Genomic DNA, 18516 nt, shown 5'->3' with positions numbered 1-18516 from the left:
AAAATAAAAATTATATTATTATTAAAATAAAACAATAAATAATTATGCAACTGAGTGACTAAAGTGACGAGTTCACAAAGATAATCCCAAACTAGAAGTCAACATTTAATCCATGTTAAATTCGGACCGGATTGAACGATCCAACTTGTGGAACTAGGAATCAAAGGCAAATATAGTTAGGTTTTAGCCACCAAATTCAAAATTTTTAAAAAATCGATATAAATCAGCGTGAATCAATTAAAAAATTAATAAAATAGACTATTAAATTGAATTTAAACAAGCAAATTGATTGGATTTTTTAATTTAAAATTACATTGCAAAGGTGAGGCTACAAGGATTAAAACCCAAGAACTAGTAGAGAATCTCCACGCCAACGACTACTGACCATCAAGCACATTTTTCTTTTCTTTTACGATAATATATAAGTATTCCTTTTACTTAAATTATAATATACGAATATTAAATAATAACTATTAACCTGTAACTATTAGAAAGAAAATTAAAAAATTTTTAATTTCATCCCTTCTAACTTAATAATTAATAACATCAACAATATATTTTATTAATATATTAACTTAAATTATTTTTTTATTTTATTATTTTTAAACATTAAAAAAATATAAACTTTTTCTATTTATTGTATTATACAATTTTATTATATGAACATTTATTTTTTATTGATATCAATAAATTTATTATTATAAAATTTTAAAATTAAATGATTGTTTATTATAATAATTAAACTTTATTATTTAAAATTTTAATTTTTAAATAATATTTACACATTAAAATTTAATTAAATTTATCTTAATAATTATTTAAAAAACATATAGAAGCATTAATTATAATACAGTATTATTATTGATTTTATAATATTTATTTACTCGTTGAATTTTAAATTTTAAATTTTTTATTTTCACCGATTTAATGATCAAATTGAGTTTGAGAACCTTAGTTTTGACCTCTATGATAGCCGTGCCTAATTTTACATCTTTGGGCGAGTATTATTGTATAATTTAAATTGGGAGAGTAAGATAACATATTTAAGGATCTGTTTTATTTTAATTTTAGCTAAATGAATATAATTGCAACTAAATTCAAAAATAAAACAAAATTGATATAAAATTAAAAATCCAGGCGAAACTGGAAGCCAAGCAAAGAAGTGGATATTTTAAGTTGGGGATAATGTAAAAAAATTTCAAATTTTGCGGTTGTTTAATAATTGTACCTCAATTTTTTTTAATAAAAATACTATTAACTTTGTTACAATTATACTTTATAGTTTATTCTCCTATTAATGTAACACCTCTAATTTTTAAATATATTATTTTTGGGCAAATATTGATGTTTTAATTTTATTTAAATTTTGGGAAATTATTTGAAAATTTTTGGACTTTCGAAATCGGGTTTGATTTCCCGGAAATATAAAACTTTGATGATTTTTAAAAATTAATTTAAAGACCACGTGGCAAAAACTAAAAATATATTTGGAGTCTACGAATTTTTTTGAGTTTTCTGGAATTTTTTCGAAATTTTTGGGCCTCCTTTTAGGTCCCAAGGTAGAGTAAAAATTTAAAATTTTATATTTCGAATCGAACCGGACCAAATTGGACTGGTCGAATCTGATCGGCCCCTTCTTCTTCTTCTCTTTTTTTTCCACCAATCGGATCGGGTCTTGTGGCTAAATCCATCTACTCGTCAAGAGCTTTCCATAGACACCAAGAACGCCGAAATCTATAGAGCGGTTTGTCCAATTTTTGTCCGGGAAGTTTTAGCCCATTTTGACTTTTGGGCTAGATTTCTCGTAAACCGTGAACCCCATGAGAAAACCGAGAGTATCAGAGCGCTCCACTAGTCGAGAGCTTCGTGAAGATATAAATTTCAAATTTTTCCGACACCATTTTTCGGTGGGTCCCACAAAGTTTTGCAGTATTTTTCCGAGCATTTAATGAGCTTAGAAAATTCTGTAAAATTTATGTACTAACCCCCATGTTGTGGGCTTCGTTTAGGTATCTTCAATTCGCAGAAATTCGACAGTTGTCCAGGTCTGTGAATTTTCGGCCAGACAGACCGATTACCGGAAAAGTCTCCGAATTGGATCGAGGTTTTGGCTATCCCACCATTGTCAAACGTCCTGAGCGCGTTGCCTAAGTCGGAATCGACATAGGTAAACCCAAACCTTACTTTTTCGTAAATTTCTAGTATTTAAATGGGATTAAAAATCCATAAAATATTCGTGGTAGCTCAGAAAATTATGATTCTTTTTGCATTAGCCTAGTAATATTGCTAAGGACCGCGGGGCAAAGTTTTAGAATTTTTAGAGCTTATTTGGGCAATTTTTACAAAAATAATCAATTGTAAGGACTAAATTGAAATTTTACATATAGTGATGGATGACTGATTTGATGGGCCCAGGAGGGGCTGTGTGATGTGATTGAGTTGTGGATATAAAGGTCGTGAATATAGAAGTGTGTTTTGAGCCCTTTTGCAGGTTGGGTAAGTCCTAGGTATAGGGGAGATTCTGCCGAATTTTCGGCACAACTTAGGACGTATTTGGTCTTTTCTTAAGTTTGTATTGAGTCAATTTATTAAATGATTGTAATAAAATTATCAGGTGAGCCGGGACAGCCTTCTTCCTCCGCCCAGCCGCCACAGTGATCGCTGTCAAGTCTGTGAGTAAAATATTAATTTTAATTATAATTTCACTATTATTATATGTTCAAGCATGTCCATGCATCACTTATATGTATGTATCTATGTAGTTAAACTCTATGCATGTTTTATGTTGCATTCATAACTGTTAAAGTGCCATAGATGTTGTTGTGGTAATTTGGAGCAGTGTGCGTGCGTTGGCGTGCGTGTGATGTGGTGTTGACTATGGATAGGACGGGTAGACACGGCTTGAGATCTTCACTGGGACCCGGTTCTTCGGGGTAGACAAGGCTTGAGTTCTTCGCTGGGACCCCGATTTGGTTTATTAAACGAAAGTCCGGCTTGAGTTCTTCACTGGCACAGGTTGGATTTAAGAGAGCTGTATAGGGGATCAGCTCCCATATATTATTATTGATATTACTGGGTGTATGAGTGCTCCAAATTACCTTTTTGATGTTGTGATGTGAAATTATTGTTGATGTTGCGTTTCACTCTACAGGGTGCATTAGTTTTAGATAGTTATAGAGATTATGGTTAAAATTGATATTTACTCTCTGAGTCGAACGCTCACTCTTGTTCAATATTTTTCCAGGCCACAGGAGGATATTTTTGAGGTTAATTTGCTTTTCTCCCTCGCAGGTCGTTTATTCATGTTTGTGTAATTTTATAAACTTCTAGAGTTTTCGCATGTGTTATAAATATTTAATTGATTTGGGTCAGTAATATAAATTGTTATTTTAGACCTGTAAAATTTTTATCACATGCATGTTTGATGGACTGGATGAGGGAGCTGAGCTCCCATTTATTTTTATGTTGATATGAGTATCTGGAGGGTGTGCTGAGCTCTCCAATTGATTGTTTATTATATTTACAGGTCGAGTGAGTCAAAAACTCCCCGTTGGAATGTCCATTTTATGGCCAGACTCTGTCCGGTTGATTTCTTGAAATTGGGCCCAAATGGGCCTTAGAGTTGGGTTAGTGAATAGTTAGGCTTACTACGGGCTCGGGGGCTTTAGGCTGGCCCAGGTCCTAGTGCCGGTCCGGCCCATAGGTTGGGTCGTGACAATTAATTATAATGGATTTTATCAAGTTAACATAGGAAAATGTGAAAATGTCCAAAAATATTCCAAATTTTAATATTTTATAGTTGTACCTAAATTTTTTTTAACAAATATATCCTAAACTTTAAATTTTAATATAATTGAACCTCACTTTTAATTGCCTCATTCACTATTAATAGAGGTGCCAAGTCAATACTTCTAATCCTCTAAATTGATCCTAATTAAACTTAATTTATAATAAAACAAACAAAATAAAATTAATTTCCAACAAAATCACACCACTCTCACAAAGAACACAGGTTTATTTTTTACCTCCCATTCCTTAGCCACTAGCTCCATTCAACCTCCACGCCTCATAAAGCCATTCCACACCAATTTCTTACACCCACTCGCTCCACCATTGCCAACCAACACTCTTATTCCTCCTTTACTGTATCAGAGCATACAACATCTTTTTCAACAATCCTTTATCACCTCGACAAGCTATCACCTTTGCCCATCCCAACTCTGCCCTACTCAACATCACTCCCATTAATATCCCCTCTTAACAATCAATCAGACCCACCTTGATGGCCCTAAAACATGAACCTATTAATTCATCAATTAGGGTTTATTTTATTGCAAATTACGTTTAATTAGTTTTAATTTGGAGGATTAAAAATACTGACCCAATATCTCTATTAAATTTAACGAGACAATTAATGGTAGAGTTCAATTGCAGTGAATTTCAAAATTCACGGTATATTTGCTAAAAAAATAATTTAGAATACAATTGTAAAAAAATAGGGTAAAGTTTGAATTTTTTTTTTTTTGACATTTTCACCGCTAGAATTAATAGGGGAGTAAATGGCAGCGGGTATAATTATAAAAAAGTTAAAAGTTCAGGTATTTTTGTTGAAAAAAAAAAGTTTAAGAGTACAATTATAAATAACCTCAAAGTTAAGGATTTTTTAGACATTATCCCTTTAAGTTATTAGGTGTTAAGTTTGGTTGTACCTTGAATATTAAGTTCGGTTGTGCCTTGAATTGCACATCGTGTTAGCCCCCCTGCCAATGATAAATCCATATTCCCATAGTTCAATTTCAATCACAAGACAAATGTAGCTTGTTTAATGAGAATCAACTAAGGTTTGTTCAGATAATTGAAAGGAAAACTGCATTTCAAATAACTGCAAAATTTTGTAATGGAAGATAAAAATAGAGCCGCAGTGTCATTTTCCTTTTCCTACTTTTGTCCAATAAAACAGCACAAAGATGCTTTTGGTACAAATGTGAACGTTAAAAAACACCAGGAACTACAACAGGCCCGAGGCAAATCAAGAAGATGCAAAATGCCTCAGATATCTATCCATTGCGTAAAATTTCAATATAAGTTTAATAAGAAGAAATATGAATATAACATTAACAAGATCATCCATTGGACAAGATGTGAACCAGATAAGGAGTCTGTATGTGAGGTACGAAGTTCAATAGAAAATCTACAGTTTCCCACTGATGGATCAACAGTTGTGATCAAACCCAACCCACCGAAATCACAGCTATCTGCTCTTTGATCATGCTGCTGATAATAGCTATTAAATGCATATGATATATTCCCAGGCCAGCTGATATTGAAACAGGATCCACCAGGTGACAGTGCAGTGCAATCAGCAACTGAACATGCATCCATGGCATTGGTACTTGCATTAGACAAGTCTTTATTATTGTTTACAACACACCACTTTGAAGAAAGATATACTACATTCTTCGCATTCTCTGGTTTCTTCAAACCTTGGCCAAAATCAATACGATATTTGGCCTGACCATCGAAAGTAAACAATCCCCAATGTCTCTCAAAATTTCCTGTGGCTATGCTCCTTTGATCCTCATCTAAAAGACTAAATATGTATGTCTCCATTGGTGGATTCCGAGGCCTGAGTGGGGTTCCTGATTTGCTATGAAGATGGTCCATCAAGCCTTTCATGAAGGTCTCTGCAATGGATGAAGTAGCATTGGCTGCTCCATCTGTAGGCCACCCAATCTTTGAAACAACAATATTCATTTCAGGAAATCCAACAACTGATAATGCAGTAACCAGGGTATCATAGCTTAGGTCAAAGCTGTTTTTATAGGTTCTGTGGCTATCATTATGAGGGTGTGCAGCTTCTTTGAAGAGAGAGAAATCAAGGGAAATGTTTTTGTTTTTATTGAAGGTAATAAATGGGGAGATGGTAAAAAAGAAAGGTGAGTGATGCTTTCTGAGAAATGTGAGGAGTTCAATCATGGTTTTATTAAGATCGGGCCTGAAGTGTCCTTTGGAGGGCAGGCCAGACTCTGACTGGATGGTGTCATAACTGCATGGAACCACAACCTTCACCTCGCTTGCCAAATTTGCTCTTGTTAAAGCTGTTTGGACGTTGATGGCTGCCCCAATGACAAAGGGATGGAACTGCTCACTGTAACTTAGGTGAAATGGCTCATCTCCAATGGCAACATACCTGTGTACAGTTCAGTTATAAGTACATAGAAATGAAATAATACTCTCAGTCTTTCACACATAAATAGTACAGAATTTTGTAAGAACAATATGGCAGAAAAATAACTAAAAGTTATTATGGTGCTTTTGATGCATTTTTAGTACGCATCTGTATTGACTGCTGGTAGCATATGGGCAAGATGTCAGGTTCTTTTGCCTCCTTTCTCTTTTTGCTGGTTTATAGAGTACTGTATTTGATTTCAATGTGTGTTAGGATACTTAGGACACTCTGTTTTAGGTGCTTAGGTATTTACGTAGTAGGTACTCATTTTTTATGTTTGTCTGCATTCAGCAGCTTTAACTCTGTACCCAGCTAGTCCATAATAAATCAGGACATTGTAAGTCGTATTCTGATAAACAAAAACACAGCAAGACCATAGTTACCTGGAATGTGATACTCCCAAGTTGTGATACGGGTGCCTGGTATACCCCACTAAACGAAATATAGGATTCGTAAGAGGTAATCTTAATCGGTATGCTAATTCGTTTAGTTGATACGTCAATTCGATTTAAGATATACTAATTATATTTATTTAATAAATAACTTATTTTTTAATTTTATTTAACATATTATATTTATAAATTAAAATATTAATTTAATATGATAATTTTTTAATATAATAAATTAAAATATTAATTTAATATAATAATTTTTTAATATAATATACATTTTTATAAAATTCAAAGTTATTTATTTATTTTTTTAAGAAAAGTTATTTAATTATTATTATATTAAAATAATATGATTTTAAATAATTAATATAACAAATAGTTAATAATGATTATTTATCTAAATAATTTAAATTTTTTTTCAAAAAAATTCATTTGCACTCCAAAAATCAGGAATATACTGCCACCTAACATACCCAACCCACTAACAAGTCTTCCACCTACAAAATTTAGTCTTTCAAAACGTATCTCCTTTTTCCTTCTTCTTCTTCTTCATTTCTGCGACTTACCTTCTTCTTCTTCTTCTTCTTCTTCTTCTTGTGCCTATTGCTTACACATGTGCATGCCTTTTGATTTTTCTTCTTTCTTTCTCTTTTCCTTCCTTTCTTCTATTTATTCTCGCTGGAACCTCCATTTTGGAGAACCAGATCGCGTCCCCTAGCGTTTTGGAACGCAGATGACTCGCGATTTGGAACTCACGAACCAGATTGCGGTTCCCAGGGGGTTTGAGCAAATCTGGTAACTATAAGCAAGACACAGGAGATCTTTGTGCCATTGTAAAAAAAAAAAAAACTTACTGTTTTTTGCTCATTCTAAATCTATATACTGCTACTTCTGTCCTACCTGATCAAGCAGGGGTATGGACATGACAGGACACCAAACCAACATGTCAACTTAACAAATGTTGAAAAAATTACCGCACGACAAAGAAGGTATATACATGTCTTGTTGATACCAAAAAGGTCAGTTTAGAAGAAATAGAAACAGAAGAAGATGGGGACAAACAGAGGAAAGATGAGAGAGAATAGAGAGAATTAGAAATGGAAAATGATTAGAATCTTGATATTTCTTGGATTGATCCTTTCCAGCTAATGGACTGTTATTTATACACTATTTGGTGACAGGAATAACTGCTCCCGCCACTTTACCTGCCCTTTTGACTTCTCTAACTAATTCTCAGCAACACAATACAGCTTTCCACCCTTATTCTATCAACTATTACTTTCCTGCATTCTTCAATCTTAGCCTTCTCCTTAAACCTGGTTCTCCTATATACTTTCATATATAAGAAACTAAAGATAAATCATAATCTGAGTTGCTCTATTTTAAGATGCAAAAATCATAGACTGTCATTTTAAGATGCAAAAATCATAGAACGTCACCATTTACTGACATAACATTATAATTCAAGTACTATAAGTTATGCTATCTATTCAGCAAGTTTTGGGAAATAGAAAGGAAGCATATCAATTTGCAATGTCTATATATGGGGCAAGCATTACAATTATCATCTTTATTTCCCAAGAACAAAAGTATACCAACAACCAGTTCGAAATTAAAATAAAAAGTTCCACATGAAAGACCAATTGGATGCAACTTCATAAACATCCTTGTCTTGACTTCTTGCTGATTAGCTACCCATTAATTATTGAACAAAACACCCTCCAAAACTGGCTTATTACATGAAGATATTAGTATCTTTATTGTGTCCTGCCATATCCGAATAATAATAATAATAATAATAATAATAATAATAATAATAATAATAATAATAATAATAATAATAATAATAATAATAATAATAATAATAATAATAATAATAATAATAATAATAATAATAATAATAATAATAATAATAATAATAATAATAATAATAATAATAATAATAATAATAATAATAATAATAATAATAATAATAATAATAATAATAATAATAATAATAATAATAATAATAATAATAATAATAATAATAATAATAATAATAATAATAATAATAATAATAATAATAATAATAATAATAATAATAATAATAATAATAATAATAATAATAATAATAATAATAATAATAATAATAATAATAATAATAATAATAATAATAATAATAATAATAATAATAATAATAATAATAATAATAATAATAATAATAATAATAATAATAATAATAATAATAATAATAATAATAATAATAATAATAATAATAATAATAATAATAATAATAATAATAATAATAATAATAATAATAATAATAATAATAATAATAATAATAATAATAATAATAATAATAATAATAATAATAATAATAATAATAATAATAATAATAATAATAATAATAATAATAATAATAATAATAATAATAATAATAATAATAATAATAATAATAATAATAATAATAATAATAATAATAATAATAATAATAATAATAATAATAATAATAATAATAATAATAATAATAATAGTCGGCATGTTAGACACGTGCCTGACAAGGCCAAAGCTGCAAAATATGTGTCCATCCATCTTATATCAATTATAAAATAAATTATACACAAATGTGAATGTAAAGACAACACAGAACCATATATATATATATATATATATATATATATATATATATATATATATATATATACAAACAAAAGGCACAGGAGCAGATACACAAGGCTTGAACATATGATCTTGACCTCAAAATGAATTACTTCATAAACATGACGCCAAAATGATAATTTGACTCATTGTTGTCTTCAGTTTTTATTTAATTATTTAGAAAGGGGTTAAGGGGAGCTAAACATGGAGTCTATTATCTTTTTTTTGTTTTAATTTTAAACCAAGATTAACTTTTATTATTTGAAGAATTGAAATACAAATACTTGGTTGCTGGAATGGAAATTACACAAAGACCATAGGCACAAAAAGATGACACAAGATTGAAAATGCACTGCACTTTCTTATATCTCAGCAATGAAGGAAATATGCATCAACCCATAACAATGGCACATAGTATAACCAAAATTATCTGGTATTAATTGTTAAACCTTAAGTGCTATAAATCCAATAAGTTAGACCTGACTAGATTTTGGAACCTATAAGAAGCAAAGGGACAACATTGAAAAGAATTCTCTACTTGGCATTGTCTTATTAAACACTGCCAGTGCATCACAAATGACCATTGATCATTATAATTATAATTATTATTAGTAATTACTCCCTTTGCGAATTTCCATGTATAAATATATAATTTCATCCCATTCTCACATCAGTTTCATAGCAAGCCATTCATAATGATCATTTCCAAACACGCATCAAAGATTATTTCTTACATTTGCCTACCCCAAGTTGTTCACATACAGAGAATTTCATCTACCACAAAAAGATGTATTCTACAAAGTACCTTTAAATCCTCGAAGGCATTTCCAACTCAGCAATTCACACATTCCACCAAAATCAAACCAATAAATAAATAAGCAATTTGCACTTCCCATCCAAACCCTAGCGTTAAAATGATATATCTTTTGATTAAATACACGCATTTCCATTTCCAAGCACAATCAATGATCCACAAATTGAAAACCATTAGGTAACTAAACCCAGAAGAAAAAGAAAGGAAAATTAGCTAAGAGAACATACTCAATTCGAACTCCACTGCTACCGCTGGAGAAGTAGCGGGTGACATTATCATGGACCCAGCTCTCCGCAGCTTTCTTGGAAGAGTTGAAACTTTTAAGCATGGCATTGGGAATGCCCACAGTGACACCAATGTTGGAGCCGGAGAGAGCTTGAAGAACAAGTGGGTCAGCATCGAAGAGCTTCACTTTGGAGATGTTGTTGGATTTCAAGAGCTCCACAACCTTTGGTGGCGGGAGAGGATGCGAGGTCGTCGTTCCCCAGTTCACACCTATAGCCACAACCGTGGAGCCGAGGGTGCATACCGTGGCCAAGAAGAGGAAAAGGAAACGGAAACTTGGAAGCATTTGGCCTGGAGGACGTGAAATGCGCTAGGAAAACCTGAAGAGAGAGAGAGAGAGAGAGAGAGAGAGAGAGAGAGTCTCAGGTAAAGCTAGCGGGCACCATAAGTGACTGTGAGTGGGAAAACTTTGGATTCGTCTGGCGAAGTAAAGCATATTTGTTTGTTGAAATTTTTCGGGACCAGCATACAGCCCTCGGCCTCAGGCATCCAACAATGCTATTTATTGACCTTGACCAAATTTAAAAAATGTCCATTTAATTAAAATAAATAAATGGGAAAAAAAAATCAAATATTCACAAAATTCTTTGTAAGGGACGAGTGAAAAACATATGCTTTGAAGAATAAAATTTGAAATAAATTGAATAAATATTAAAAAAAAAACCTTAATTTTATTGATAAACGCAAACTTTTAAAAAGTAGGGGAAATTTTAAGAGAAAGTAGCTAAACATACAAACTCAATCCCATGAAGGAAGAGATAGGTTTATAGACTATGGACTTAGAAACATTTAAAAGTTCAAAATCTTATCATAAAATTTATTACAAGAAATAAACTACAACTTATAAGGAAATGAAATTATTACAAGAAAATAAACCATAACTTACAAGAAAACTAAATACTATTACTACAAAAAGATGGCTATTGGATCAAAAAGCATAAACATTTGCATAACTAAAAATTTTAATTATTTTTAATTGTGGATAATAAAATTGAATCTTTCTTATTAGGTACAATTTTATCCAAATGGCTAAATTGAATTACGGTAAATTATAATAAAATTTTGTTTGATTAACAAAATAATATATTGATTTAAAATATATGGTAATTAAAATCTCAAGGATTATATTGTAATTTATCATTAATTTTTGTAAATTTAATTAAACCCTTTATCTAAAATTACACCTAATTGAGAAGGTTTGACTTTATTGTTTACGATTAAAAGTTTTGGCTATAAATATAAATTCGAGCAAATGTTTGGACTTTTTCATCCAATAAGCCTTTATATTTTGATATATTGATTAACCAATGTTAAAAAAAAGGGATAAAAACTATATTAGTGGCCTCTTTTGCCCCATCCGCGTGGAGGAGGCCTCCTCCTCCTTCTACCCGATAGTAGGTCTCCCTCTCCCCATCGGGATGGTTTGTAAATATTGTTTTGTTGGTGTTAGGTTACAAATCTAAGCTTCATTGAGAGGGATGTGCATGTATTGATCTACTTGGCTGTGTCTTCCCAGTATCACCTCTCCAGCTAGCCTTAAGTTATGGGTTGTTTTGGTGAGCAAAGGTCTCTATTTTGCTATGATGGTACTAGGTTTTCTTTGTTTTACAAATCTAGGCATTGGATCTAAGGAGGGTATAGTTTAGTTTGATTGATAATCACTTTGGAGTCTTTCCCCACATTGGCAATGGCTGACTCTCAATAGTCAAAGAAGCTAAAGAGCTCTACATTGTCCCTCTGTCTTTTGGATCTCCAGCAACCCCATGGCTCCTTGCACAATCTGTTGTTCTTTAAGGCTCAATCTTCCATTCACCTTTATCTAGGGTTGTTTTTGATTCCGTTGGTCTTGCATGGATCTCCTAATCTTCTTAGTTTCCGAAGATGGCCACTGAGCTCAGCGACGATGTTTCCTTTAGCAGGCAGCTGTCTCCTTTCTTGGTAGTGTCAACCATAGCTAGGGTTAGATTTTGGTTGGGCCTTGTGTGTTCTAGATTCTTGGGCCTTTTTTCTCTTTGGGTTAAGGATTTAGAACTGTACATGGCTTTGGGTCTTCATTAGGTGTTTGCCTGCTGGTTCAGGATTGATCTAGCATATGTATTTAGCCCTAACCATGTAATGATCCTTTTCTAATGAATGCCTATATCTTTCGGGAGAAAAAATTATAGTTTGTATATTATTAAAATATATTTTTATTTTTAATTTTACAGTCAATTTAAAATTTTAAATTTTTATTCATTCTCAACTTATCTAAAATAAAACCATATTTTTAGAGTTAATATAATATTTTATGAATATTTAAAACTATTTAATTATTTATTTGATTTATCATACTAAAATTTATGCAATTATTATTGTTTTCCTAAAAAATTAATAATACCATCTTTACTTGCATTACTTTAAAATTAGGTTTTAGTTGATTTCTAAGTAGTTCACATCCAATTTATATTAATTTCTTTGATTTTCTTTTAATATAAGTACAAAAACTAATAATAAATATCATTTAACTTTATTTTAAATTTTTAGTTAATTTAAAATTTTTATTCTCAATTTATTTAAAATAAAATTATACTTTTAGAGATAGTCTAATACTTTTATAATAGTCTAATACTTTTATAAATATTTAAAATTCCTTCATTATTTATTTGATTTATGCTATTAAAATTTGTATGATAATAATTATTATTATTAAAAAATTAATAATATTATTTTTTTACTTGCATTACTTTTTAATGCAATTTTAATTAAAGTTTGAGTAATACACATTTGATTTATTTTAACTTCTTTGATTTTATTTCAATGGTATTCAAACTCTAATTAAAAATGGATTCTTTTTTATTTTTATAAATTCATATTAAATATTTTTTTTTCTTCTTTTCTATATTAACAAAATAATATATAAAATTTTAAGTTATTATTTAGTATAAAATTATTTATATTTAATTAAAGTTTAATGATTTTTATGACATAAATCAAAGTTGAGTGCAGGTGATGGTTAGGGATGACAATTATTTTCAAACTCAATTTGATGCGCCTTGCAATCGATTAATTTTCGTCGACTTTGATATTATGCGAGACAAAAGGGGGGAGACCTTCTTCCCATCCCAAATCTTTGTAACCTACCCCACACAATAATATATATTATTTTTATAAAAGATTAATTATTTTTATATATTTAAATATTATAATTTTAATTAAAATATAGATAATTATTAAAATTATGTTAAAACTTATATTTTTAACTTATAATTTATTTTTAAATAATAATAATAATAATAATAATAATAATAATAATTAAAATGAAAATAGAACAAAAAAAGTCCTCGCGAGAAAACCTAACTCGCCCCTCTCTCCAGTAAGAAAGTCCCTACCCTGACCTTAAACTCCTGTGGGGTGAGGACACCCACCTACTTAAGTTAACGAAAGATGAGTGAAATTTAATTATAAGTTAACCTATAAGTCAGTAATAACAGGTCATAGGAATTTTAATGATACTCAAATTGAATTTCAGAGATTTATTTTTATGATACAAATTAAAGTTGAAAGACAACGCTGGTACAACCACTTAAGTTAAGGAATGATAGATAAAATTAATCCAATATTAAGTGATCCATAGCCTCTTTTGAAGGGTTTGGTGTAGCAAAAAGCATGAAAAAGCAATTTTAAAAATTATAAACTCCATGTTTCATGCATCACATGCAAGTCCATTTTAACTATTGTCAATATCTTACATTATAGTTACAACGCTTATAAATTAATTGCTATTAGCCTACTTGCCATTAGGAAGCTAAAAACTAAAATCTAACTAAAGGTTTTAGGGACTTTACTCAAGTAGGTGCAGAATCAATATTCATCACCAATCTGGAAAGCTAAAACCTCCAAGTATCAGTCCTCTCATCTGTCTACACGAACAATGTGATCTTGGCTCAACCCTTGAACCAGAAATCCTCTAGGTGCATTTACCCAAATAGGCGTAGAATCAATATTTGTCACCAATCAAGGAAGCGAAGACATTCAAGCGTGGGTCTTCTCATCTATCCGCACGAATAATGTGATCTTGGCTCAATTCGCTTTGATTAAGCTTGAACTTGAGGAAGGAATAGGTTATCTTGGTTTTCCTTTAGGATAATTAGAGAAAAAACTTTTCTAATTTCAATTCAAGAGTAAAACTTCTAATGTCTCTTGAATTGCTAGAAGAAAAGTGTAAGAGAAAAGGTGTTTGGCTTAAAAGGAAAGATGAAGAGAAAAAGAAACTTTCTTGCAAAAGTGTTTCATATCCTTAGATGCATATGGTTTGTGACTATTTATACTTTAAAGATTCCATATGCCTAAAGTGGGCAAAATTTCACAAAATTTTAGAGAATCTAAATCTCTAAATTTGGTAAGTGGAGCTGGAATATTCTCCATTAAGCAAAAATCTTTTTGCCACTTGTCTTCCTCTCACTAAGAGGGTGTTTATTTTAACTTATAAACTAGTTAAACCAGCTTATAAATTTTAAAAATAGGCTGATCTATTTATTTATAATAATTTTTTTAGGCTTGTAAGTTTTAAAAAGTAAGTTGGGAGGGGAGGGGGACCCAACTTTTTATTTTAGTGCTTATAAGCCCTATGCTTATAAGCTACTTTAATCAAATATTTTATTATATTTAATTTTTAAAATTTAATCATAAATCTAATTTAACATCTTGTTTAGTCATTTTAATAATTAATGTACTTATAAGCTATTTTTTACCAAACACATTAGTTGTTTATCAATAACTTATAAATACTTTAACCAAACACGTAACTGCTTAAAATTTTAAATACTTATAAGCTCAAATTAGCTTATAAGTACTAATGCCTATAAGTTGATTTTTATAAGCTAAGCCAAACACCCTCTAAGTCAACTTGATTAGGTGTTACCATCTCATGGTGCCACATGGCATCTCATGCCAAATCACTAAAACCCACTAAGCCATATTTTCTCTCATGGCTTCATAAGCAATATTAATTCTCTTACTTCATTAATTTATGTCACATATAAATTATTAATTAATTAAACTCTTTTAATTAATTAAGCTTATATTTAAACTGCTAAAATATTAGTTTATTTTCTTCTAATAAATCCAAAAAGTTGAATTTAGTTTCAAGTTATGCTAGGAATCTTGCAATCTTATTACAAACTAAATTTATTAATTTAATTAATCAAATAAACTATTTAATTAATGGCCTATTGGCTAAATAAATCCAAATCTATATGTTGGTTGTTGATTATATTTAAAATTTTTAATTTTAGACAATTTATTAATAATTTTAAAAGTTGAAGAAATTTTATCCAAAACCCATAATCTAATTTAGGGATTTTGGCTTTTGCCACATAGGATGCTAAGCAACTTGACAAGTCACAATTTTGGCTTTTGCCACATAGGATGCTAAGTGACTTGACAAATCACAATTTTTATTCTTTTTTTTTTTTAATTTGATTTATCTCTCTCGCCCTCATTCTCTCCCTTTCTTGCCCTCTCTCTGTTCTGAGCAATCAAGCTCACAAGATATAAATCATTCATCAGATTATTTTATAATTCATTACTGAAACAAAAATTAGTGATTTGGCTTTCATTTCTTGCATGATGAATGGTAGAAGAATTCATAATGAACATAATTAAGTAGATTCCATAAAAAATTCACAAAAAGTAATCAAAGGAAGATTTCTATTTCAAACAACATATCATCTAGCAGCTCATAAATCATTACAAAATTATTTTTGATGGCATCTTCATCAAAAGCCCCACCAAAGTACAATTTTGATGCATGCTGAATACACCAATTAAATATACTCTAGCTAAACTACTTGTATATAGAGTAAGCAGAGGTCGATCCCACAGGGAATGAGTAAATGCAAATAAGAAAATAGATCTTAGAGACACAAATAAACAAAAAAAATATAAAACAGTGAAAATACATACCTAATTTATCAAACTAGATATGCAAAGTAAATTAAAGGGGGTTTTTGATTTGTAATTGTTAATCTAATGAAGCTAAACTAATAATGCTAGAATTAACTAAGGCTAACGATACTTATGAATACTCAATACAATCAGATTGTAACAAATTCAGCAGAGAGGGTGTATCCCCCACGTAACATTTATCAATTCAAATTTATTCAATTGAGTAAATTACTTATGTGACACCCCTTACCCGACTACAGTGTAGCCGAGCAAGTTATGCCACTCAGTGTGCCGGAGCACTCTATTTTATCTGATTTCATTACAGTCATTGATTTATTTATTCAAAAACTTTATTGAAGATTTAGGCTATTTTTACTTTTATCAAAATCTAACTAAGTTGGAAATTTCAAAAATTTTAACGATAATCCGACAAAGTGTCGGCTGTAATTTGGACTAACAGTTCTTGAACTGCCAAAGACAATTTCAATATATACTCAATTTCTCAAACTTAATAGTCTCAAAAATTTTCAAACATAATGTATCTCAATGCAAGATCCAGTTTCTCGAAATCTCATTAGATTTTCAATATCTCAATATTCACAAGTATAATCTCATTATAACTCAAATTCAATTCACATACTAAAATACTTACTTTGAATAGCTTCCATAATTCATAGGTTAATTACATGAGTTTATTTTGTACAAGATATACAAATAATTTACAATGTGCCAGGAATGAACAATATACATAACATGTATAAAATGAGCCCTATCTACATGCATTGCTGAGGAGGTGACAATCTTGAACTCTTCTGACACTTCTGCAGATCTGGACTCCAAAAATCTTAGTCGACAGTTTACTGGTTTTACCTTCAATACTTGCGCGAGAAAGCAATTCCATCGCGCTAAGCATTTCTGCTTAGTGGTGCAATAATATAACCAGAAATAATATATACAAGTAAAGAAAGAAATAAATGATAATTCAGATACTCAAGAATCAATTTAATTTGGTATGGTATTTCTAGTATCAACGATCTTATATACTAGTTTGTTCCTCTTTGGAAGTGCTTAGTTTATAACTTTTCAGTAATACTAGCAGGTATATAATTTATTCTATCTGTATTGTATTTCAAGTCTGTACGGTTCTGCAATTTATATTTTTGTTATGTTTCTTTTGCTAATCTCTTTTGCTTATTCATTCAATACTTAATTTAATTGTACTGGATTTTCATTATACTTAACTTAACTTAGCTGCCTGAATTGAATAATACTTTAATTGACTGCCCAAGTAACCTATACTAGACGACTGGACTGGATAACGGGTCGTTGGCACTGGACACCGTGGTGCCTCGGGCCGTCATACCATGGGACGCAGAACGTCAACCATGTATGCAGTCAGTATGGCTAAAAAGCCATGATATCACATAATCGGGCATAAAAGCCATGCATACGGGCATAAAAGCCATGAATACGGGCATAAAGCCATGAATACAGGCATAAAGCCTTTCGCAGTACTGCTAAAACAATACCCTATTGGCATGCCAAACTATCCAAACCAATCTTGTTAGGTATACTAGGGCATTTGATACTTTAAAATATTAATATATTATGCTTTATGACTTCATTATTTCATGATAAATTTCAATCATAATTCATACATTCATTTGATCATTTATATGATCACAATTCACATCAATTATCCTTTTATACCATTGTACTCAAAATACTTCTCCTCTTTACAATAATGAGAACTAATGTCTCATTCATACATTAATATGGTTTATTTATCCATTCATTATGTTATTCATATTGATCCCAATTCTAAACAATGGTTCACATGTACCATTGTATTCAAAACATTTTTCCTTTCTCATTTATACATTCAAGAGTCTACTTATGTAATTACAAATTTTATATTTTAAGTTGAGTTACTAATATTTTATGAATTCCATTTGTGATGGGCATATATGCCCTAACTATCTATTCACATCAATTAGGTGACTTATTTTTCATGTTTCAAGTAATCCATAAATATTTCATGGAATTCAAATTTATGGCCTAAATTTCTTTTTAACAATTTGACTAGGATGCATAGTCCATATTTGTCATACAATTCTAAGCATTTAAGCTTAGAATTGGTTCTAGGTCTTCATCTTAATTCACTAATCATTTTGATTACTATTCACCATACTAGTCAACCAAAATGTTGACCTTTTTATACTTAATGGATATAT

At 30.2% G+C, this 18516-nt stretch overlaps 1 protein-coding gene across 1 annotated transcript; it reads right to left on the bottom strand.

Moving 5' to 3' along the window:
• Window positions 1-4872: 4872 nt before the first annotated feature.
• LOC110668838 (glucan endo-1,3-beta-glucosidase 9) lies at window positions 4873-10818 on the bottom strand. Its single transcript, XM_021830585.2, has 2 exons — window positions 10300-10818; window positions 4873-6190 (listed from the first exon to the last, which is right to left on the bottom strand). Exons 1-2 carry the CDS (start codon window positions 10641-10643, stop codon window positions 5077-5079), a joined length of 1458 nt encoding a protein of 485 aa, XP_021686277.2. The 5' UTR covers window positions 10644-10818; the 3' UTR covers window positions 4873-5076.
• Window positions 10819-18516: the final 7698 nt, after the last annotated feature.

This window comes from Hevea brasiliensis, unplaced genomic scaffold (genome assembly GCF_030052815.1).
Source record: "Hevea brasiliensis isolate MT/VB/25A 57/8 unplaced genomic scaffold, ASM3005281v1 Scaf414, whole genome shotgun sequence".
In the NCBI taxonomy this organism is placed as follows: Eukaryota; Viridiplantae; Streptophyta; class Magnoliopsida; order Malpighiales; family Euphorbiaceae; genus Hevea; species Hevea brasiliensis.
This window is presented reverse-complemented; position numbering and strand designations above follow the sequence as displayed.